The sequence below is a fragment of the Xyrauchen texanus genome, chromosome 37, assembly GCF_025860055.1.
Source record: "Xyrauchen texanus isolate HMW12.3.18 chromosome 37, RBS_HiC_50CHRs, whole genome shotgun sequence".
NCBI lineage: Eukaryota > Metazoa > Chordata > Actinopteri > Cypriniformes > Catostomidae > Xyrauchen > Xyrauchen texanus.
The window spans coordinates 5,666,114-5,692,498 of NC_068312.1; the positions used below are offsets into that span (position 1 = coordinate 5,666,114).

Below are 26,385 nucleotides of genomic sequence, written 5' to 3' on the forward strand. Positions count from 1 at the left end.
ATCCTGTAGACGGCAAGTCTTTGGGTAAGCACGACCTGATCCTCAGGTTCCTGAGAGGCGCCCGGAGGTTGAATCCCTCCCGGCCAGGCCTAGTTCCCTCCTGGGATCTCTCGGTAGTCTTGGCAGGACTCCAGAGACCCCCCTTCGAGCCGCTTGAATCAATTGGACTCAGGGCCCTCTCTCTTAAGACGGCCCTGCTGATCGCGCTCACCTCTATCAAGAGGGTCGGGGACCTGCAAGCGTTCTCTGTCAGCGACACTTGCCTGGAGTTCGGTCCGGCAGATACGTCTGTGATCCTAAGACCGCGACCGGGCTATGTGCCCAAGGTTCCTACCACACCATTCTGAGATCAGGTAGTGAACCTGCAAGCGCTGCCCCGGGAGGAGGCAGACCCAGCCCTTTCATTGCTATGTCCAGTGCGCGCCCTGCGCATTTACCTGGACCGCACACAGAGCACCAGACGCTCTGAGCAGCTCTTTGTCTGCTTTGGGGGACGGCAGAAAGGGAATGCCGTCTCCAAACAGAGGCTCGCCCACTGGGTTGGCGACGCCATCACACTGGCTTATCACACCTAGGCCGTGCCCCTACCCTTGCGGGTCCGAGCTCACTCAACAAGGGGTGTTGCGTCCTCGTGGGCACTGGCCAAGGGCACCTCCCTAGCAGACATCTGTAGAGCCGCGGGTTGGCAAACACCCAACACCTTCGCAAGGTTTTACAACCTCCGCGTTGAGTCGGTTGCGTCTCGTGTTTTGTCAGGTCCGAGCCCGTAGAACTCGGTAACACGTAGACCGACCGGCCGGGTGGATCGCTTGCGCCCAGCGCCCTTTTCCTGACGTCAAGGTTAAGTAGTGCGCCTTTTTTCCCAGGGCACCCCACTCCAAGTCGGGACCCTGGTCGATTGATCCCCAGCCCTCCGGGTCCGCGGTTCAGCAGAGGAACTCGCCGACCCAAGCCACTGCGGGTACCCTGATGGCTACCCTGTACTGGTATAGGTGCTCTGCAGGTAAGGCCTCCTGCTCGGACTCCCCCTGTGTGTATTTCCACAGTTCTGTCCCCTTACGAACGGACCCCCGTGTCTCCCTTAGGCAATTACAGCTGCCCCGGTCGCCGTGCTGTAGCAACTCCCCCCTTTCGAGGCTGGATCTACCACCGCACCATACTTTCCACACGAGCCCTAAGACGGCCGTGTGACGTGTCTCCCACTTTTCCTCCCCAAGAAAAAGGGCAGGTGTGGTCTCCGCAGGGTCTGGGTAAGACCCACTTCCCTATATGCGTGTAAGGGCCCCGGCCGTGATTGCTCTATGCGAGAAACATAGAGAGAAAAGAGGCCCAGCCAGGCTGGCCCGTTCCCATGTTGGCAAACATCGCCTTGTTCCCCTCTCAGGGTAACTAGGAGGATCCCGATGTTCGTATGGGGCATTGGGGAAGGGTACGTGCAGCCGGGTACAGACGATGCGTGGCACTGAATGAATCCCTGCCCGCCTCTGTATCGGCAGTTCACGTACACGGTTCAGTGCATGGCAAGATTGGAATGGGTCCCCTAGTGTCGCTTCTCCGACACAACATGGAGAGAGCGACAGAAGGGGAACGTTTGGTTACGTATGTAACCTCTGTTCCTCGAGGGAGGGAACGACACGTTGTGTCTTTCCTCCGCCATGTCGCTGAACCGAGCCACTGTTGTGGCCGGACCATTTCCGGCTCCTCAGAAAAATCCTGAATGAACTCCCGTATTTGCGCCGCTTAAATACCCGTATGTCCGGGGGCGGGACATGCAAATACTGGCTGCCAACTCTCATTGGCCTTTTTTCATAGATCAGAGGTGGATATCGGCACTCAAGAGAGACCCCTACTGTCGCTTCTCCGACACAACGTGTCGTTCCCTCCCTCGGGGAACGGAGGTTACATACGTAACCAAACGTTTTTCTCTTTTCAAGTGACTTTTTGCCTGATTCTGATTCAGTCTCAGCAGATTTCAATCAAATTATTGTGTAATTTAACAATTTCTTTTATAAAAAAATTGTCAGATAAATATGCATTACAATGTCAGTCTTCATACCAGACCACGTAAAAATACTATCCATTCCGTTTATGAGAATATTTTGCCAAAACCCACGTGGTTCACAGCATTCTCATTCCAATGGGGAGTTCTGTCAGAGCCAGCAACCTTAACTAATGGGTGGTGGAGCTTAGAAAAGGGTAAATTTGTTCAGGGTAGCATTGCACCAGCTGTGCGTAAGTTCTCACGTAAGTTAGGACGTAAAGTTCACACTAAGGGCTTAGTAACTACAAGTTAGTTTGTTAGTAACTAAGTCAGTGCTGAATTTGGTTGCACCACCTATGTAGAGCTGTAAGCTCTCCGTAAAGTAAGCTGTAGTCGCATAATATGACGTTTACCTGTATTTATCCAATAAGCAGCCTTCAATTTTGTACAATTTTGTACATTTTACATTTATGCATTTGGCAGATTTACATTTACATTTATGCATTTGGCAGACGCTTTTATCCAAAGCGAATTACAGTGCACTTATTGCAGGGACAATCCCCCTGGAGCAACCTGGAGTCAAGGGCCTTGCTCAAGGGCTCAACAGTGGCATCTTGGTGGTGCTGGGGCTTGAACCCCCGACCTTCTGGTCAGTAACCCTGAGCCTCAACCACTGAGCCACCACTGCCCCCTCGCTTTTGAGCCTTGCTCAAGGACACAATGGTGGTGGCTGTGGGGCTCGAACCAGCATCCTTCTGATTACCAGATTAACAGTTACGTGCTTAGACAACTACACCACCACCACTCCAGAAGTGTTAAAAAGCTGTGAACTTCATTTTGTTCTCGTTTATAGTTGATGTTCAAACCTTGTTTGCTTGTAACTGTCAGCTGTAATAAATTATACCCCCATTAAAATACGATACGTAATAAAGGTAGATTGGATAAATAGTATATATGCCCTGTGTAAATAACAATATATAGGAACTGTATCTAAAATAAATAAGGGGTGATAAATAAATACTAATTCAACAGGCTGGAAAAACAGACATTTATTAATTTTAATATCCTATATATATTTTGATATGTGACGCACCCTGAAAACTGCACCGTTAGATCGGCTTCATGCTGAAGAGCCACTTAAAACACCTCCCTCTCTCTCTCTCTCTCCCTCTCAAATGGCAACATCACACTGTATGTCAAAATGATTGATGCCTGTCATGCAAAACACAAGCTCATTGATGTCCTAGAATATCAGTCTGCTTTTTTATTCCATCCATTACGCCTGGTCGGAGGCTTCCGTAAATATTTAGTTCATACGTAGGGATACGTCCTACATAAGTTTAATGATGCAACGCTCAAATATTTAGTAGTGCATAAATTGTGACTTAGTGCCCATTTACACCACAACTAGGCTAAGTTGTTACGTACATATAGCCGGCCCCAGCTCCTTTACATCCAATTGGCTTTTTACCGTTAAAATGGTGTGTGATGACGTCATGCAAAAAATAAAACACTGTCACATAAGTTTTAGTTTACCGCAAAATAAATCTGCCCTTACATTCAGAATTTACATGCCCAGTACTGTGTACCTAAACATTTTATAGCAATTTTACCTAAATAGTACCTATAAGCTGTTTTATGAGGTTAGGTTGAAAATGTCTGTTCATTTGTGTGTTTGTCTGTTGCAAATGTAAACAATGCAAATGTGATACATTGTCTTGAAAATGTAAGTCTGAAGTATATTGCTTGTCAATTGAACATGAATTTGTACATGTGAACGGTAACAATATAGGTAACAAAAACTTTAAAAAAACATTGCATTAGTTGTGCATTGATTATCGACTAATGAGGAAATTGAGTAAGGGGGTGAACATTGTTAGAGTGCAGATTTGTTATCTGGCCCCTTGGAAGAAAGGAGAAAACATTTTGGCCCTCACCCCATTCAAAGTTGCCCACCCCTAATGTAGATGCTGAATTAAAAGAGGAAACTGAATAATTCACATTGCTAAAAGCTTTTTCAAGTTCATATAAAAAAGACATGGCTTCAACAGATTTTAATGAGTCTAGTCTTTTGTACATTTACCTCCATTATAACATTAAATTGGTTTGTTGGTCGTGGCTCATACAATTAGCACATGAACAGTTTTTAGAGTATTTTTAGCTGTGCAAAGAACAAATGAGTCAGATTAATAGTTTGATGAATGAGGAAAGTAATAAACACATTAATTAACAGTATTAATTATTTATATTTAATCACTTCATCAACATGAAAGAATATTCAACTTCAGAGACTTCAAATGTTGTGGAGGAGGCTTGATCACATGCTCAAATCTAAAAAGCAGAAAGTCTTTACTATTATGAAATACATAATCCAAATACATTCCCAGCAAAGATTTTTTTTCTGTGCCATCCACTGTTTAAATACTGATTGTCAATGAGGCTGTTGTCATCAACCATTAAATGTTACAGTCCATATAAGAGAACCACCAAAGTGCCTGCCTATGTTATACAACTAAATGTGACTGTGCTCACACAACAAAACATGATAAATGTTGTCCTCTGGATTCCAGTAATGTCCAGCTGCTGTTCTGTGTGAATATACAGCTCTAAGTTCTAAGACAGTGATGTACAGCAATATAATTAAAAGCCTTTTTAACTCTTTCCCCGCCAGCGTTTTTAAAAAAGTTGCCAGCCACCGCCAGGGTTTTTGACGATTTTCGCTAAACTTTAATGGCCTGCAGAATATTTTCTTCCATGAATATATGAAGATGCTATATATCAAAATAAAGATCTGAGCCTCTGCTTTTAGGCAAAAAAAAAAAAACGATTTTATTTTATCTTCATCTGTTCTTTTTTATTGCCACTTGAACAGAGGTAGGTTTTGTCAAAAACAACATTTCGGACAAAAAGCTGAGAAAAGGCATTTTTATCAAACAAGTGCTTTAGTATTAGTATGGTGTTCCACTTCACGTTTGAGACGATCGCAGTCTGTTTCTTTGATCAAAGAGTTGCGTACTCTTTCAAAACATGCGTCGTGGTCTTCCTTATCAGTATACCACCTAAAACACGGAAACCCGGAAAATTCAGTGTTTGGCGGGGAAGCGTTTTTTTCATAAAACCCGGAAAATTCCGTGTTTGGCGGGGAAAGAGTTAAATACAAACTTTCCTTTTCCAGTTATTTTTGCTGTTCTGTTTGACGACCCTAGTGGCATCCACAACTGTTTGCATTGACAAATATCTAAACACATGAATTACATCGGTAATGCATAACCAGTTTGTCCACCTAGAAAAGCGAAAAAAGGGCAATTTAGATACATTTACAGCTTAAAATAATAATTTAAAAAAAATATAGCTGCAAGCAGCGATGATGGGCCCAAGCACCATGGGTCCATTTCCACCTGGTGGCTTTCGGAAAACAATATATGACCCCCATATTTTATGCATTTTATGTATTATTATTATATTTTCTATTTATTCTTTGTGCAGAACTTTGGTAACCTTGTTGTTTTTTAAAAGTGCTATATAAATAAAGTTGATTGGATTGGACTGATTTTTTGCTGGCGTATCCTTCTCACTTTTTCTTGCCAGTTTTCATGTCTGTTTAATGCCTTGCCATGGCAACACCGTTCGATATAACAAAATCTGTTTGCAATTTAGCATATTCATTGTCTTGGCATAATGTTGTCTAAATGTGGTGACAGTCTCCTGAATCACCTAGGAGGAGTATTTAAAGGTTTAGAGAGTGCAATATTCCAAAAATAAAAATGGCCGACTTCCTGTTGGGCAGACCTAATGACTATTGAAGTCACTATATATGTACAAATTTTGGTGATTGTAGGTGAAAATGGGTGTGCTACAGAGGCCATCTTACAAACTCATTTTAAAGGGGGCACTACAGAGCCCCCCTTCACAGCCATGTGTGAACGTTTGCCCATTTCTAAGGGCCAACAATGGGTGTGCAAAATTTCATGAAATTTTAAGCATGCCAAGTGCCTCAAAAACATGTGGTGCCATGGCAACAGTAATTAATATATCAAATATCCCTTTAAAAATGTACATCAGCAGTGTCTTGACATTATTCTAAAGAATTTTGAAGCAATTCATGTAAACACTTTTGCAGGGACTTGTTTAGGGACATGTTTATAATGACAGTCATGTGATCTGACTGCTGGATCTCAGGCATGACGGTGCATACTACATATAATATATAATCAGCATCCACTGTATTCTGGAAACAAGAGCATTCTCTTACCTCATGATAAAAAAGCTGAGAATTGCCTGCTTGCATGTGAAACGACTGAGAACTTTTGTTGCCATAGTATTACAACAATAATAGACCGGAGTGCAACACAGTCTTATTTAAACAAATATCAATAAAATTATAAAAATAAAAGGCAAATATCAATCAAATTTACCATCTGCAATAATGCGCATATCTAAATTAAACAGATGTAGCCTGAAAAAATCTGATCTAGCATTCTGAGGTGCGCTCATATCTCTTCTTCTGAAGCATGTACTGTGTTCTATCAGCCTCTCCTCAACAGTTCCCTGTAACTTTTCTAATGATAAAAGGCAAATATCCATATAACTTATATTATAAACTGTCTGCAAATATGCACATATCTTGTTTAAACAGATGTAATAAACCAACCTCACACAACTTCATCAGATCCAGCATCCTGTGGAGCACTCAATTATTTACCTCTAAAGCGCATACTTTCTTTTCTAAAGATAAATATATATCAAATAAAACTAATATCACATACCATCTGCAAATATGCACATATCTCATTTAAACAGATGTGATTCAGGAACCTCACGAAAATCCAGTGTTTTCTTCAGGTCGACCGCTAATATCAGAATTAAAACTTCAGGATCAGTATCAAAAGTTCCTCTGATTCACAAATTATGACGGTCACTCCGTGAGAATCCAAGCAGGCGATCAAGGCTGTTTAAACTGTCAGTAGATTCCTGATTCCTGCGTGAGAGCAACTTCAAAGTAAAAGTGATTCATGTGCACTATTAGTAAGTCTTATTCACAATGCACGTATGAGCAATTGGTTTGATTCAGTATTTTTGGAGAAAATGCGATTGCTAATGTGGACATGCCATCCATGGTTGCTGGAATACTGTTTGTACTGTTATTTCATTCTTCTTAATATATTAACAATTTCCTCATGTGCAACAATTTCTTCATGTGCAAATAAATGAATGAAATGTAATGACTAAACAGAAATCAGAAGAAACTGCTATCTACCATTTTAAATACAATATTATTTTACATTTGTATATTTTATATAACTATAAGTTCAAGTTTAGTGTGAAATTGAGTAAATGTGGTGCTAAATAAGAGTTTTTTTTAGCAATTGTATGTTTATGTTATTTACTTCATTAAATTGTGTGATATATCAGCATTGTATCAGCCACCCTGCTCTCTGGATATCAGCATCGGCCATTAAAGAACCCATTTCGGTCAATCACTATTTCTTACATTAGTAAATACATTAGCTTTCATGAACCCCATTTTCAAAGGGGCGCTACAGACCCCCCCTCCCCCTGCAACATTGACGAACCCTAATGGCAACGACTCTGATGTTTGTGCAAAATTTCAATAGTTTTCATGCATGTTAAGTACCCCAAAAGTACCGAAAACCTTGAAAATAATAATAACAATAAAAATAATAATAATCCTTAGAACATCAATAGGGCCTCCATACTTTCAGTACTTTGGCCCTAATAATAATCCTTAGAAGAACAATAGGGCCTCTGAACTTTCAGTGCTTGGGCCCTAATAATCTTTCGAAAAACAAAATGGCCTCTGCACTTTCAGTGCTTGGGCCCTAAATAATAATAATAATCCTTAGAAGAACAATAGGACCTCCATACTTTCAGTGCTTGGGCCCTAAAAATATATTTTTAACTCAATTAGAAATGGCTTTCAACTGTCCATCTTAGAAATTCTACAGAATAAATGACTTGCTCCTCTGCTAATATTGTCTGGTGGTCCAGTGATTAGATTACTGTACAGACCCCATTGTTGATAGACATTAGGATTAAGCAATAGAGTGGTGGGCTAAAGCACATAACTGTTAATCAGAAGGTTGCTGGTTTGATCCCCACAGCCACCACCATTGTGTCCTTGAGCAAGGCACTTAAATCCAGGTTGCTCCGGGGGAATTGTCCTTGTAATATGTGCACTGTAAGTCATTTTGGATAAAAGTGTCTGCCAAATGCATAAATGTAAATGTATATAATACACGTCCAATTTTCCTCATTTACTGTATTTAAAGCACTTTTAAAGGAATTGTTTTAGCTTTTTTTAGCTTCAAAGTTCTGGCCACCATTCACATGGACCTTATAGATATTTTTTTCTTCTGTTTGTGTTCAGCAGAAGAAAGAAAGTCATGATATGGCATGAGGTTGAATAAATGATGAGAAATTTTTCTTTTTTGGTTGAACTATTTCCTTTCTGTGGTATACATGATCAGCTATGTCTGTGAGATACTTGTGAGTTTTTGTGTGTATTTTGTTTTCTTCAATCTTCATGGACTTCCCCAAATGTCTAACTTTTGAAAATGTTTTGTTTATTATTTTTTCATTCTTTGTTTAGATAATCATAGTTTAAAACATGTAGTTAAGTTTAAGATTGAAAGTCTGGGTCAGGAAGAAGAAAGTTAGACCAAAGTTTTAAGCAAAATAAAAGAGAAATTTAAGATGATGGTGGCACTACTGAGTTTGACTGGGAGACCCCAAAATTGGCCTAATGACTTTTCAGAGCATTCCCAATCAGTGTGGCAAATTTCCTAAGTTTCCTTCAAATGGTTTATAGGGCTTGTATTGACTCCCAGAAAAGAGAAACTGTTACACGTTATAATGAAGGGCATCCATAAATTAATTTCCTCAATTACCTTTCTTGATCTTACGATGGAAGTTGATGGCGTCAACTGATGCCGTCACAATGTTGGTCTTGCAATGACGAGCAGCAACGATTCCTGCCACCTCATCCATCAGCTTCATCGTCACACCTGTGGAAGACAGACACAAAACTGCTTACAAAGACTGTTCTATGCAACCAGAGAAATGTGTAATAGTAATGCCACAAAATAAAAATTCTACCAAAGGGCAGATACCAGTTTATTTATTTGATTTTTAACAGCAAATATTTTTTATTCTATTTTTATTATACTCCCCTTTTCTTTGCAATTTGGAATATCAAATTCCCAATGCGCTCTAAGTCCTCTTGGTGGCATAGTGACTCAATCTGGGTGGCGGAGGATGAATCTCAGTTGCCTCCGCGTGTGAGACCCTCAATCCATGCATCTTATCATGTGGCTTGTTTACCGCAGAGACGCTATTCTTTACGGCATTTACACACAACTCACCACAAGCCCCACAGAGAGCGAGAACCACACATTATAGCGACCACGAGGAGGTTACCCCATGTGACTACCCTTCCTAGCAACCTGGCCAATTTGGTTGCATAAGAGACCTGGCTGGAGTCACTCAGCAAGCCCTGGATTCGAACTCGCGACTCCATAGGTGGTAGTCAGCGTAAATACTTGCTGAGCTACCTAATAAGTCTATTTATTTAAAGTCAACATGAGTAGGAAATATATTTTTATGAAAAATTATGAATTCAAATATTTTTGTTTGTTTGTTTGTTTGTTTTTAAAAACATGAAACGTCCACAGTAAGACCAGGAACATAATAAAAAAACAGTATAATTTTTTATTTCACGTTGACATTTAGCAACAATGTAACACAAATTCAAAGGTCAAGATGTGTTTGATTCTTGAATTAACAATTCACTGCTGAGAAAAAATGCACAGGCACTTTTGCAGGGACACACGTGAATAATGGCAGTCATGTGATCTGCCTGCTGGATCTCAGGCATGACGGTGCATACTGCATATATAATCAGCGTCCACTGTATACAGGAAACCAGTACATTCTCTGACCTCATGATAAAAATGCAACTTGCCATTTAGTCAGCAGTGAAGTGATTCTTGAAATGATAGTGTGTCCAAAACATTGAGGTGAACAAAACAAACATCTGCTATGTTTTGCGAGATTAAATATATTCATTCAAAATTCATTATAAACATATACTGGTAAAAAATATTGCTAACACTTTACAAAAAGGTTGTATTCCTTACATTAGTAAATACATTAGCCATCATGAACTAAAAATGAACAATATTTTTTACAGCATTTTTTAATCTTGGTTCATGTTTATTTATGAAAATACATTATCCTTTGTTAGTTCATGCTGGCAAAACAATATTATATGAATCTGATGATGGTGTAACTATAGCCAGGTATATATATTCAAGATATGTAAGGAATAACTGATGACAGACTGTTGAATTATTACAAAATAATGCACACCCCGAGGTGGTGTGCATTAGCAATAATGCAATGATGCACAGCCTGAATAGGCCTAAACAGAAAATGATTAGGCTGCATTGTTTACCTTTTAAAAATGAGTAAGTATAAGCAACATATAAAACCACAAAATTAACCATAGATATTATTAAATGGCTACTAAAACCAAGTTACAATATGGATACTACAGTAATGCTGTATCAAAACATTGGTTACTAACAAAAAAATAAAACATGGTTAATACAGTGTAGCGTATTTAGGGGTTTCAATGAAAGTTCACTAACTGGTTAGTTTGGCGGTGTTGTGTTATGCTATTATATTAGCTTAGCTGTACTGTGTTTAAAATATGTCGTTGGCAGGTTGTGCATGCAGGGATGAGATTACTTATCAAAATACACCACAGTCAAAAATATCTTTAAAAGGGAAACATGAATAATTATTCATAAATCGTTATAATTAATTGTGAACATTTGGATCGGTTAATAGAATCAACTTGAGGTAGCTGAATCAATTTGTCTAGCGAACACTCAGTATTGACTGTCTATCTATTCTCAGAAAGGATATTTTTGCGTGGCCACACAAAAATAACTCTTTCTTTGCATGGAGCTGAGATCGAATCATTAAATTTACATTGATTTACAAGCAGACCAGAATCAACTTGCAAGAGTGTACACAAAAGTTTATTTAACTAAAATACGAACACATAACTAATCTAAACACAAATCACTCATACATGGCAAAGGGAAAAGTGAAAATAAAAAGAATAGGGGAAATGCAGTTATGAAAAGGTTCATTTTGACCATTTGAGAGAACCATCATTCATTTAAGCTTCATTTAGCTTCATTTAAAAGCACCTTTGTTACAAAGGGGTTTTCATCTTATACTAAACTATGTTCAGTTACTGGTACGATATTTGCAAGTGCCTTGGCTGTTGAGAGAGCACCCGGATACAGTCGAATGTGAAAGGCTCGATGGTTCCTTGGGTCGATGGTGTTGAAGCTGCAACCAATTTCTTCTGCGTTGAATGAAGAAATTATGATGTACGTGGAGTTCATTGACGCTATGGTCGAGGTAGTTGCACATGGCTTGATGTTTTGGTCGGACTGTGGTGCCGGTCCCACACGAACAGCAGCAGAGAGTCAGGGGAAAGAGGCCAAGGGAAAGAGTGAGTAAGAGGCAGGACGTGTCTTTTAACTTCTGCTGGAGGTCCCTCCTCTCGAGTCTGGCTTTACCAATGAGAAAGGTGCAATTTCCAAGCGGGAAATGTTCCTTTGTTTGGAAGCTGACTCATTTGCATGATTGAGGTTAGTTTAAGCCCCTTTATGCTCTGATTAATATAGCAATCATACAATGCATGCTGTCAGAATTATATATATATACCATTGTGCAGGATGTCACACAAGGATTAATTTGGTTGGAAACATGATTCTAAATAATTTTACATTAGCTGGTAGTCCTGTCATAAGTCATGCATAAAACAGTATACAGTACAAAAAACTCTCTTTACAAGACAGTAATGACCCTATACACAATGTCATGGGGACATACTGTACATGTGAACTTATAGCCAGTTTGTCTATAATTTAGTGAAGAAAAGGCTGTTGTTCTGGGCTTTGAGTCCATTTCTTATGGGGGAAAGGACTGAATCACGCTTTCTGCATTCCTTTGCTGATAACGATCAGTGGGGGATCAGACATAAATGGAGCCTGCATGGGCCTCTGCTTGCTACAGTCTTGAGACATCTGTTGGCTTATTCATTAAATAATGAATAAATGTGAGTCTGATTGGTCCAGATGCTACAAAAGTCATGGTTACTAATACAATATTACTACAGTAAATCCATGGGTAGTTTTCATAAGGGTATAATTTATTAATGAGGATTAAAGTTCATTATCAATGTTTTAACAACTCTGAATATAAATAAGCTTGTAAAAATTGTCACACAAGCCCATTATAATATATGTCCCATCTAGGTTTGTCATTACTTAGTGTGAATAACTCCAGATGCTGTTTTTCTGTCATTACCTCAGGAAAGCACTGCTCCCTCTTTGAACAAGCGCTATGACTGAAAGGGTGAGCGCTGTATGCTGGTGTATTTTAGCATTTCTGCACGTCAAGATGAGTGGAAGGAAAAAAGTTCTGGTGCCATGCATTTATTCGCAAATATAATTCCACATCTGGCTGCCTGGACCACGCAAGTATGCGTTCCCCCCAATGAGCCTGCTTGCATAGTCACTGTGCAAGGTCAGGTAGGACGAGGAGCAGGTCACCCTAGTGGCTCCCTACTGGCCCACGCAGACTTGGTTCTCAGACCTCATGCTCCTCGAGTCAGCCCCTCTGGAATCTCCATCTCTGGCCCCTGGATGGGTCGCGGAAGACCTCAATGGTAGGTCCGGGCTACTCTCACATGAACCTGAGACCCCCACCGCGCTATGTGCCCAAGGTTCCCGCGACCCCTTTCTGGGACCAAGTGGTGAACCTGCAAGCGCTGCCCCTGGAGGAGGCAGAATCAGCCTTAGCGTTGCTGTGTCCGGTGCACGCTTTATGCATCTATTTGGATCGCACGCAGAGCTTTAGGATCTCTGAGTAGCTCTTTGTCTGCTTTGGTGGACAACAGATGATCACCCATTGGATCATCGACGCCATAGCTGTTGCCTACCAGGCCGGGTATATCGCTTGGGCCAAGCACCTTTCACCTCCCTTGAGCTGAAAATGTGCATTGTTGATTCCCAGTAGTGTTCACAAATGTGTTCCCTGGTTGATTTCCTCCTAGCCCTATGGTCAGGAAGCAGACAAACTGGTTAATCCGAACGTCTGCAAGCTGCCTTGAGACGTCACACAGGTCACTTAAACTACAACACATAGAGACTGTATCACCTAGATATCTCATAGAGATTGTGTCTGTTCCACGAACTACGAAACACAATACCCTCAGTAAATCATTTAGAAAAAATTTGATTAAGGTCAAACTTGAACCAAACAAACAAATTAAAAATACACATCATATAAAAATAGGGGTACTAAACATTAGATCTCTTTCTACCAAAGCACTAATTGTCAATGAAATGATTACAGATCACAGATTGGATGCGCTCTGTAAACCGGATGAATATATTAGTTTAAATTAATCTACTCTCCCAGGTTATTGTTATAAACATGAGCCTCGTCTGAAGGGTCGAGGAGGAGATGATGCTACAATTTACAGTGAAGTTTTTGGCGTTACTCAGAGGACAGGATATAAATGTAAGTCTTTTGAACTAATAATGCTTAATGTGACACCATCAAATATAAATAAAAAATCTCTGTCGTCCTTTACCCTTGCTACAGTGTATAGATCACCCGGGCCTTATTCTGATTTCCTTAGTGAATTTGCTAATTTTTTATCAGATCTTGTAGTTACTGTAGATAGAGCCTTAATTGTTGATGACTTCAACATTCACATAGATAATGAAAATGATACATTGGGATTAGCATTTAGCGATATTCTCAACTCTCTTGGAGTCAGACAAAATGTAACAGGACCAACTCATCGCCATAATCATACGCTAGATTTAATTCTTTCATATGGAATTGATGTTGATAATATAGAAATTCTGCAGCAGAGCGATGACATCTCAGATCATTACCTCGTCTCTTGTATGCTGCAATCAGCTAATGTTACTCAATTTACACCATGCTATCATTCAGGTAGAACTATTCTTTCGACCACTAAAGATAGCTTCACTAATAATCTTCCAGATCAATCTCATATACTCAATAAACCCCAAAGCCCAGAAGAACTTGATGAAATAACAAAACATTTAAATGCAGTCTTCTCTAGCACCCTTGATGTTGTCGCCCCACTTCGATTAAAGAAAATTAAAGAAATAAGCCCTGCACCATGGTACAATGATCACACTCATGCTCTCAAGAGAGCAGCTCGGAAAATGGAGCGCATGTGGAAAAATACAAAATTAGAAGTATTTCAGGGTGCATGGAAGGATAGTGTCTGTAGCTACAAACACGCACTCAAAGCTGCCAGGTCAGCATATTTTAGTAAACTCATAGAAAATAATCACAACAATCCTAGATCTTTATTCAGTACTGTGGCTAAATTGGTTAGGAATAAAGCCTCAACCGAAACAGATATTACGACACAGCTCAAAAGTAATGAATTATGCAATCATCTGTCATAGCACCTCAGAAAACAGTGTCTAATAATTTTCCTCATGTGCAACTTCAATCCTTCGCTATCATAGGTCATGAAGAGCTAACAAAACTTATCGAAACATCAAAAGCCACAATTTGTTTGTTAGATCCTATACCAACTAAGCTCTTAAAAGAGGTATCTCCTGTAATATCAGAAACTCTTCTTAATATCATTAACTCCTCGTTATGCTTAGGACATGTCCCAAGAAACTTTAAAATGGCAATTATCAAACTGCTTATTAAGAAGCCACAACTTGATCCTGGAGAACTTGCTAGTAATTATAGACCGATTTCAAATCTCCCGTTTATGTCAAAAATACTAGAAAAGGTAATATCCTCCCAAATATGTTTATTTCTACAGAGAAATAGTATATATGAAGAATTTCAGTCAGGATTTAGGCCTCATCACAGTACAGAGACTGCACTTATCAGAGTTACAAATGACTTGCTCTTTTCATCTGATCGCGGCTGCATTTCTCTTCTAGTGCTTTTAGATCTTAGTGCAGCATTCGACACGATAGATCACGACATTCTCTTGAATAGGCTAGAGAATTATGTTGGAATTTGTGGAGTTGCATTAGCATGGTTTAGGTCATATTTAGCAGACCGCTACCACTTTGTCTATGTAAATGAGGAATTGTCAAACCAAACAAAAGTAAAATATGGAGTGCCACAGGGATCAGTTTTAGGGCCTCTGCTTTTCTCCATGTATATGCTTCCCCTGGGAGATATTATCAGGAATCGTGGAATAAGTTTCCACTGCTATGCTGACGATACACAACTTTATATTTCTTCAAAACCTGGTGAGATTTCACAATTCTCAAAATTAGCAGAGTGTATCAATGAAATAAAAGATTGGATGGCAAGAAATTTCCTTCTACTCAATTCTGACAAAACAGAGGTTCTAATTATTGGACCAAAAAACTCTAAAAATAAGCCACTAAAATATAATTTGACTCTAGATGGATGTACTGTTACATCATCTTCAACAGTGAAGAACTTAGGTGTTATATTTGATACCAATCTGTCCTTTGAAAATCAAATTACAAATGTTTGTAGAACAGCATTCTTCCACCTAAGAAATATTGCTAAATTAAGGCATATGCTCTCGGTTGCTGATGCCGAAAAACTAATTCATGCGTTCATGACCTCAAAACTAGATTATTGTAATGCATTACTAGGAGGATGTCCAGCAAGATCAATAAATAAACTTCAATTGGTTCAAAATGCAGCAGCCAGAGTGCTGATGAAAACCAAGAAATATGATCATATTAGCCCCATTTTATCATCGTTACATTGGCTACCTGTTAAATTCCGTATTAATTTTAAAATTCTGTTAACTACGTACAAAGCGTTGAATGGTCTAGCTCCACAGTACTTAAGTGATCTTCTACCACGCTATATTCCAACACGTTCATTAAGATCGCAAAATTCTGGCCTGTTAATAGTTCCTAGAATATCAAAATCCACTAAAGGAGGAAGATCTTTTTCATATTTGGCACCTAAACTATGGAATAGTCTCCCAAACACTGTTCGAGATGCAGACACACTCTCTCAGTTTAAGTCTAGACTAAAGACTCATCTATTTAGCCAGGCATACACCTAATTTATCCTCCAACCCACAATTAGGCTGCTTTATTTGGTCTGCCGGAACCAGAAACATTGATCATGATCTCTAACTCTGCAATAAATTGAATGGCATCTATGCTTACATCTTTTTATTTGTTTCCCTGTCTCAACTTCGGGACTCCTATCCTGAGGTCACCAGAACCGGCTGGATCCAGCACCATTCCTGATTCATGTTGGACTCCACTGCTACATGTCGCAGAGTGATGATGACTAAATGCAGCCGGTGTCAGCCAAACATCACTTCAGTCTATTATGATGGACTTCAGAGGATGAAATGATGCCAACTCCACCTGCATCACCTCGGTCTGTTGATGGACTACGATCTTGAAATAGAATGCTTAGACTAACTATTGCCAACAAAAGCTTCATCAGCCAATTAACAAGGACAATTGCATCTATGTGAACTTCTGCAATTAATCAAGATACACTTCAAAGACTGTGGTCATTAATCTTACAGTTCAAACACAATCGATGTTTAAACACTGACCCTTAACCCTTACTTAGTTTAATAACTTTAAACCATGATTTTACATATACATAATTAATATTTACATTACATTCACAATGTTAGCCAGAGGGGAACTGGCCCCCACAGTGAGTCTGGTTTCTCCCAAGGTTATTTTTCTCCATTAATCTACATCTTATGGAGTTTTGTATTCCTTGCCACAGTCGCCTACACCTTGCTCACTGGGGTTATTAATACAATTATCATTTAATTATTCTTAAACACTATTAATAATCGTATTTTATCTAAATTACACAATGATGATTCATCGACATTATAGACATTACAGTCTTATCGTCTGTTAATGCTGATATTCTGTAAAGCTGCTTTGAAACGATGTGTGTTGTGAAAGGCGTTATACAAATAAAATTGACTTGACCTGACTTGACTATGGCAGATGAGTTTGTGTATAAACTCACTGCCAGCCCAGTACTTGTGCTATCTACGCCCCATACTGGGACAGGTGCTCTGCATGCGGCGGTTCCCCATAGGTAACCACTTGTGACATATATTCCTCTGAAAAGCATTTCCCTTTTGGCAAACTGAATCTTCCTTGGGCAGAAGCCCATTGGGCAGGACCTACTCATGGGACTTCTCCACATGAAAAGCATTTCCCTTTTGGCAAACTGCATCTTCCTTGGGTAGAAGCCCATTGGGCAGGACCTACCATGGGACCTTTCCACATGACATACTTACTCACATGGTCTTGTATAGCGCCAAGACCATGTGACGTATTTCCACTTAATATTCCCTCCCATCTCTCTGGGCGGGGTGTGGTCTCCACCATGTCTTCCCCTTGGGAGAGACACCTCCGCCGAAGTGGACACTGGCGTCCTGGTCAGTTGGCGAATTCTCTCTTTTTCTAGGGAGAAAAAGAAAAAAGACGGAAAAGAGGCTTGAGTAGGACAAGCCTGTCCCTATCCCTTGGGTAGTCCACTCGTCCCCAAAAGGGCTGTTCAACATTCACACAAGCATCAGGGAAGGTTACGGCTGGCCCGTTGCGCTGGCTATGCGGCACACAGCAGTCTGCCCATCTCGAACCGCCGATCCACGTAACCCAGTTCAGCTAGTTGTGCCATTCTTGTAGGGGACTCCTAGTGTCACTACATCGACACAATGTTGAGTGAGTGACAGATAAGGAATTTCCTGGTTACTTCCGTAACCTCCATTCCCTAATGGAGGGAACAAGACGTTGCGTCCCTCCTGCCACAACGCTGAACTACCTGCTGAAATGTCCGGTACCTTATTGTCTGCTCCTCAGCACAAAACCTAATGAGCGGTATGCACGTCCCTTCCTTTTATACCCGTATGTCTGGGGGAGGAGCATGCAAATACCACTCACCAATTCCCATTGGCCTTTTATCAAAAGATCAGAGGTGTCTCGGGCTCTCAAGAGTGACCCCTTGGTGTCACTATATTGACACAATATCTCATTCCCTCCATCAAGGAATGGAGATTAAGGAAGTAACCAGGACGTTTTTTAGGTAACATTGCTCAAAATTCCTTGTGGGGAGAAATTCCTAGTATGAATGAGCAGAGTCTCACCTCTGTTAAAAAAAAAAAAAAAGAAAATGTAATTCCTTAAATATGATGCAAGAGAGATCAAACCATTCTTTTTATAATGGAAAATAATGATATAATGTATAATGGGGTTAAAGAAAAAATGCAAGGACAATGAGAAATGATGGCAATTATTTTCACTCTAAAACAATAGGACAATGCAAGATTGATTTAAATTAAAATGTAATTATTTAGAAAAAGAAAATGTGTACACTTCATGCCCAATTATTAGGCAAATTGTATTCCTCTGGATTAATTTTATTGTTGAAACACAATGCTCTGTCAATCCAAAATGTTATTGAAGAAAAAGTGAGTTTTGTCTTTCTCAGGAGAATATATATGTGTGCACAATTATTAGGCAACTAAATTACAAAAATTATTTCTCCCAACTCAATTGTGTATTCTCAATTTTTAGAGTAGGTGTCTATGAGTTGTTAAACACAAAATGACAATTAAATAAAATGTTTGATCTTTCAAAAATATTCAGTGACCAATATAGTCATCCTTCTTTTCAAAATCTGCCATAAGCCTTCCATCCATGGAGTCTGTCAGTTTCTTGATCTGTTCACAATCAACTTTCACTGAAGCAGCAACAACAGTCTCCCAAATGCTGTTCAAAGTAATGTATTGTTTTCCCTCACTGTAAATCTCACATTTGAGAAAGGCCCACAAGTTCTCAGTAGGATTTAAGTCAGGTTGAGGAAGGGGGCCCAAGTCATTAGTTGGGCATCTTTGAGGCCCTTGCTGGCTAACCAAGCTGTGGAGTACTTGGTTGCATGTGAAAGAGCATTGTCCTGAATAAAGATCATGGCCTTCTTGAATGCTGAGGATTTCTTCCTGTACCACTGCTTTAAGAAAGTACTTTCCAGAAACTGGCAGTAGAGTTGAGTTTCAGTCCATCTTCAACTCGAAAAGGTCCAACTACCTCATCCTTAATGATAGCAGCCCATACTAGTACCCCTCCTCTACCCTTCTGGCACCTGACTCGAAGTGGTGCCCTGTCTCCATTAGTGATCCAGCCATGGGCCCATCCATTTGGTTCATCAAGAGTCACTTTCATTTAATCTGTCCATAAAACCTTTGAAAAATCTGTCTTCATGTATTTCTTTGCCCAATCTTGACACTTCAACCTGTGAATATATTCAGTGGTAGTCGTGTTTCAGCCTTCTTGTCCTGGACACTCCAGGTAGGTTTCAGTTCTGGAATATGGTAGCATTGGAGGATAATGGGTTCCTGGTAGATTCACGTTTAATTCTTCTCAAGTCTTTTGGCGTTAATTTGCATCTTTTCTTCTCCATACGTTTTTGTGCCCCAGTTGACTATTCGCAAAAACTTTGATTGTCCGGTGGTCACGCCTCAATAGTTTAGCTATTTCAAGAGTGTTGAATCCGTCTGAAATACATTTTACAATATTTAACTTTTCAGTGTCAGTTAAATCTCTTTTTTGGTGAGGTAATAAAGCTGCCTAATAATTATGCACACACTGATATAAGGTTCTAGTCACTTTCGTCACACCCTCCCTCATTACGCAAATACATACCACCTGAAAATTATTGAATCCAATAAGCATTCAAATTTATATGGTTTGGAGTTGGAAAATGTGCATGGAAATAATGATAAGATCAGAATACTCACTTGCCTAATAACTGGGCATGCAGTGTATTTTAAATAACCCATTAAAATGTAATTTGATGAATGGGGACATAAAGATTAGCTAATACTGTGAAGAAAAACAAACTGAAATATAGTTATTTTCAACTGATAAGTTATAATAACAGTACAAGTTAGCTTGTACAAAACCATAAACATTTTACTCACACAGAGAAAAATAACCAAACCAACAAACAATATTATTCTGATTTTTCCAGTTTAACCACAAACTTAATCCTAACCATGAAGTCTAATCCCTTATCCAAACCCTAAACCTACCCATGATTTTAAAAGGGAAATAACTTTTGTGTAAATATCTGGGTTTGGAATGAGACAAGGGAGGAGTAATGACATACATCAGTACTGTATAAAAAAAATAGTTACCAAAAATAAATGAATAACCAAATTTGTTCACAGACTTTTCACAGACATTATTTGTCATTAATAATTTCATCGATTAAACGTATCGATTACTAAATTTCAGCACAGTGGCGGCACCACGGGTGTGCCAGGCTGTGCAACTGCCACCCAAAATGTAAGCTTGCACACCTAAATGAAATTTGATGATTAATTATAGTATAGGGGTGTAAAATTATTATGCTGAAACTTCAATGCATTGATTACAAAATGTAATAATCAATTATAATTACTATAATAATACCCAATGTGTTACAGAGGCTGTATCAGATTACACGCACAAATTCTTCAAAACCTATTCTTTTACACCAGCCCTTAATGGCTGGCAGAGATGACGCTTGTGTCTGGGAAAGATCCCGCTCTTCCCATATAAAAGGGACGACACAGCATCACAAAGATATTCAAAACAAGCACACCTCTTCCTCGCTTCACACAGCCAGGAGTAGGGATGGTGCAGGGGCGTAGATTCCAGGGGGTGGGGAGAGGTAACCCCCCAATAATCAAAACAAGCAAGTACAACCCCCCAATATTTATACAATGATCAATGGAAACATGTAAATTCTTCACACTGTAACCCCCCTTGTTATCTATTTATAACAAAACAAATAAAAAGCAACTACAATATAATTTGACTCTCGATGGATGTACTGTTACATCACCTTCAACAGCGAAGAACTTAGGTGTTATATTTTATACAAATTACCAATGTATGTAGAACAGCATTCTTCCACCTAAGAAATATTGCTAAATTAAGGCACTTGCTCTCTGTTGCTAATGCCAAAAAAAATAACCTCAAGACTAGATTATTGTAATGCATTACTGGGAGGATGTCCAGCAAGATCAATAAATAAACTTCAATTGGTTCAAAATGCAGCTGCCAGAGTGCTGACGAGAACCAAGAAATATGATCATATTAGCCCCATTTTATCATCGTTACATTGGCTACCTGTTAAATTCCATATTAATTTAAAAATTCTGTTAACTACGTACAAAGCTTTGAATGGTCTAGCTGCGCAGTACTTAAGTGACCTCCTACCATGCTATATTCCATCACGTTCATTACGATCACAAAATTCTGGCCTGTTAATAGTTCCTAGAATATCAAAATCCTCAACAGGAGGTAGATCCTTTTCATATTTGTCTCCTAAACTATGGAATAGTCTCCCTAACACTGTTCGAGATGCAGACACACTCCCTCAGTTTAAGTCTAGATTATGACTCATCTATTTAGCCAGGCATACACCTAATTTATCCTCCAACCCACAATTAGGCTGCTTTAGTTTGGTCTGCCGGAACCAGAAACCAGAAACATTGATCATGATTTATAACTCTGCAATAAATTGAATGGCATCTATGCTTACAGTGAGGAAAATAAGTATTTGAACACCCTGCTATTTTGCAAGTTCTCCCACTTGGAAATCATGGAGGGGTCTGAAATTGTCATCGTAGGTGCATGTCCACTGTGAGAGACATAATCTAAAAAAAAAAAATCCAAAAATCACAATGTATGATTTTTTAACTATTTATTTGTATGATACAGCTGCAAATAAGTATTTGAACACCTGAGAAAATCAATGTTAATATTTGGTACAGTAGCCTTTGTTTGCAATTAAACGTTTCCTGTAGTTTTTCACCAGGTTTGCACACACTGCAGGAGGGATTTTGGCTCACTCCTCCACACAGATCTTCTCTAGATCAGTCAGGTTTCTGGGCTGTCGCTGAGAAACACGGAGTTTGAGCTCCCTCCAAAGATTCTCTATTGGGTTTAGGTCTGGAGACTGGCTAGGCCACGCCAGAACCTTGATATGCTTCTTACAGAGCCACTCCTTGGTTATCCTGGCTGTGTGCTTCGGATCATTGTCATGTTGGAAGACCCAGCCTCGACCCATCTTCAATGCTCTAACTGAGGGAAGGAGGTTGTTCCCCAAAATCTTGCAATACATCCTCTCCTTAATACAGTGCAGTCGCCCTGTCCCATGTGCAGAAAAACACCCCCAAAGCATGATGCTACCACCCCCATGCTTCACAGTAGGGATGGTGTTCTTGGGATGGTACTCATCATTCTTCTTCCTCCAAACACGGTTAGTGGAATTATGACCAAAAAGTTCTATTTTGGTCTCATCTGACCACATGACTTTCTCCCATGACTCCTCTGGATCATCCAAATGGTCATTGGCTAACTTAAGACGGGCCTTGACATGTGCTGGTTTAAGCAGGGGAACCTTCCGTGCCATGCATGATTTCAAACCATGACGTCTTAGTGTATTACCAACAGTAACCTTGGAAACGGTGGTCCCAGCTCTTTTCAGGTCATTGACCAGCTCCTCCCGTGTAGTTCTGGGCTGATTTCTCACCTTTCTTAGGATCATTGAGACCCCACGAGGTGAGATCTTGCATGGAGCCCCAGTCCGATGGAGATTGACAGTCATGTTTAGCTTCTTCCATTTTCTAATGATTGCTCCAACAGTGGACCTTTTTTCACCAAGCTGCTTGGCAATTTCCCGTAGCCCTTTCCAGTCTTGTGGAGGTGTACAATTTTGTCTCTAGTGTCTTTGGACAGCTCTTTGGTCTTGGCCATGTTAGTAGTTGGATTCTTACTGATTGTATGGGGTGGACAGGTGTCTTTATGCAGCTAACGACCTCAAACAGGTGCATCTAATTTAGGATAATAAATGGAGTGGAGGTGGACATTTTAAAGGCAGACTAACAGGTCTTTGAGGGTCAGAATTCTAGCTGATAGACAGGTGTTCAAATACTTATTTGCAGCTGTATCATACAAATAAATAGTTAAAAAATCATACATTGTGATTTCTGGATTTTTTTTTTTTAGATTATGTCTCTCACAGTGGACATGCACCTATGATGACAATTTCAGACCCCTCCATGATTTCCAAGTGGGAGAACTTGCAAAATAGCAGGGTGTTCAAATACTTATTTTCCTCACTGTATATTATTTTATTTGTTTCCCTGTCTCAACCTCGGGACTCCTATCCTGAGGTCACCAGAACAGGCTGGTGACCTCAGGATGCTTCAAGTTGCTTCGAGTTGGACTCCACTGTTACGTGTCGCTGAATGATGATGACTAAATGCAGCCGGTGCCAGCCAAACATCACTTCAGTCTATTATGATGGACTTCAGAGGATGAACTGATGCCAACTCCAACCATAAGACATGGGATACTTCATATGCCATTGTCTGAACCTTGGGAATTTGGGATGGACCACACCGAACCACATTGAAATTATCGGCCAGGTTGAACTGCGTTTCATATCCCTGATCACTGCCTGCATCACCTCGGTCTATTGATGGACTACGATCTTGAAATGGAATGCATAGACTAACGTCTAGGTTACGTATGTAACCTCCGTTCCCCGATGGAGGGAACGAGACGTTGTGTCAGAGAAGCGACACTAGGGGTCTCTCTTGAGCGCCGATATTCACCTCTGAACTATGAAAAAAGGCCAATGAGAGTTGGCAACCAGTATTTGCATGTCCGCCCCGGACATACGGGTATTTAAGCGGCGCAAATACGGGAGTTCATTCAGGATTTTTCTGAGGAGCGGAAATGGTCCGGCCACAACAGGAGCTCGGCTCAGCGACGTGGCAGGGGAGACACAACGTCTCGTTCCGTCCATCGGGGAACGGAGGTTACATACGTAACCTAGACGTTCCCCTTCTGTCGCTCTCTCCACGTTGTGTCAGAGAAGTGACACTAGGGGTCCACTTAAAAAGAGCCATGCGCTGAGCCGTGTACGTGATCTGCTGATACAGGAGCGAGCAGGTATTCCTACATGCAGAACGACCAACTGTATCAGGCTGCACGTACCCTTCCCCAATGCCCAATTTAAGCCATCAGGATTCCTTATCGTTACCCTGGAGGGGGGAACAAGGTGATGGCCGCCAACATGGGAACAGGCCAGCCTGGCTGGGCCTCTTTTCTCTCTATGTTTCTCGCATAGTACAACTGCGGCCGGGGCCCTTACACGCATTGAGGGAAGGGGGTCTTAGCCCTTATTAGGGCGGAGAAGACCCTGCGGAGGCCACACCTACCCAGGAGGGGAGGTAAATTTTGAGTGGCAAATACATCGCATGGCCTATACTTAGGTCTTATGCGGAAAAGTAGTGCGGTGGTAGATCCAGCCTCGCAGAGGGGGGAAGCATACAGCACGGCACCTGAGGCAGCTGTAACTGTCTAAGGGAAACACGGAGTCAACTCGTGAGGGGACAGAACCGTGGTTTTACACACAGGGGGAGTCCAAACAGGAGGCCTTACCTGTGGGGCACCTATACCAGTACAGGGTAGCTTGTGGTACCCGCAGTGGCTTGGGTCGGCGAGTTCCTCCGCAGAACTGCAACCCACGAGGGCTAGGGAGGAGTCAACCAGTGTCCCAAACCTGGGATCTCCTGGGAATGAAGGCGACTGTTTCCCTGGTTAGGGGAAGGGGCTGGGTGCAAGCGATTCACCTGGTCAGATCGTGGACGTGCCACCGAGTTCTCACGGGCTCGGTACCTGAGACAACACGGACGATACTGACTCAACTCGGAGATTGTAGAATCTCGCAAAAGTGTTAGGTGTTGCCCAGCCCGCTGCTCTACAAATGTCTGCTAGGGCAGTGCCCCTAGCCAGTGCCCACGAGGACGCTAACACTCCTGGTGGAGTGGGCTCGGACCCGCAAAGGGGGGCACGGCCTGGGTGTGATAAGCCAGGAAATGGCGTCGACAACCCAGTGGGCGTAGTCTCTGCTTGGAGACAGCATTCCCTTTCTGCTGTCCCCCAAAGCAGACGAAGAGCTGCTCAGAGCGTCTGGTGCTCTGTGTGCGGTCCAGGTAAATACGTAAGGCACGTACTGGACACAGCAGTGAAAGGGCTGGGTCTGCCTCCTCCCGGGGCAGCACTTGCAGGTTCACCACCTGATCCCTGAAGGGTGTGGTAGGCACCTTGGGCATGTAGCCCGGTCGCGGTCTTAGGATCACGAAAGTGTCCGCCAGACCGAACTCCAGGCAAGCGTCACTAACAGAGAATGCATGCAGGTCCCCGACCCTCTTGATGGAAGCGAGCGCGATCAGCAGGGCGGTCTTGAGAGAGAGGGCCCTGAGTCCAACTGAGTCAAACGGCTTGAAAGGGGGTCTCCGGAGTCCCATAAGGACGACCAAGAGATCCCAGGAGGGAAACAGGTTAGGCCGGGAGGGAGTCATCCTCCGGGCACCTTTTAGGAACCTGACGATTAAGTCGTGCTTACCAAGAGACTTGCCGTCTACCGTGTCGTGGTGGGCCGCGATAGCGGCAACATACACCTTGAGGGTGGAGGGGGACAGCCTCTCCTGAAGAAACACGAGCACTGACCTAACTGCGCACTTCTGCGGGTCTTCGGCTCAGGAAGAACACCAGTCCGCGAACAGACGCCACTTCAGGGCGTAAAGATGCCTGGTCGAAGGGGCTCTGGCTTGGTTAATAGTGTCTATGACGGCCGAAGGTAGGCCGGCTAGATCCTCCACGTCCCGTCCAGGGACCAGATGTGGAGATTCCAGAGGTCTGGATGCGGATGCCAGAGCGTGCCCCGTCCCTGAGAAAGAAGGTCCTTCCTCAGGGGAATTCGCCAGGGAGGGGCTGTCATGAGGAGTGTGAGATGCGAAAACCACGTCCGGTTGGGCCAGTAGGGTGCCACCAGAGTGACTTGCTCCTTGTCCTCCCTGACCTTGCATAGCACCTGTGCAAGAAGTCTCACTGGGGGAAAGCGTACTTGCACAGCCCCGCGGGCCAGCTGTGCGCCAGATCATCTGTCCCAAGGGGAGCCTCTGTGAGGGCATAACAGAGCGGACAGTGGGAGGTTTCCTGGGAGGCAAACAGGTCTACCTGGGCCTTGCCGAACCTGTCCCAAATCAGCTGGACCGATTGGGGGTGGAGCCTCCACTCTCCGCCGGGCAAGTTTTGTCTTGACAGCGGCCCGCTATCACATTGAGGTTGCCGGGATGTGAGTGGCGCGCAGTGACTCCAGTCGCTGCTGACTCCAAAGGAGGAGACGACGGGCGAAGCTGTGACATGTGGAGGGAGCGTACTCGCCTTGGCGGT

General features: G+C 41.7%; 1 protein-coding gene across 3 annotated transcripts in view; it reads right to left on the reverse strand.

Annotated features, from left to right (window-relative positions):
- acot7 (acyl-CoA thioesterase 7) overlaps positions 1 to 26,385 on the reverse strand; it is a 174,490-nt gene that overhangs the window by 54,754 nt on the left and 93,351 nt on the right. For all 3 annotated transcript variants that reach the window (XM_052108429.1, XM_052108428.1, XM_052108430.1), the window contains exon 7: positions 8,890 to 9,006. In XM_052108429.1, coding sequence (XP_051964389.1) covers positions 8,890 to 9,006 — 117 coding nt within the window. The remainder of the gene's footprint in view (positions 1 to 8,889; positions 9,007 to 26,385) is intronic.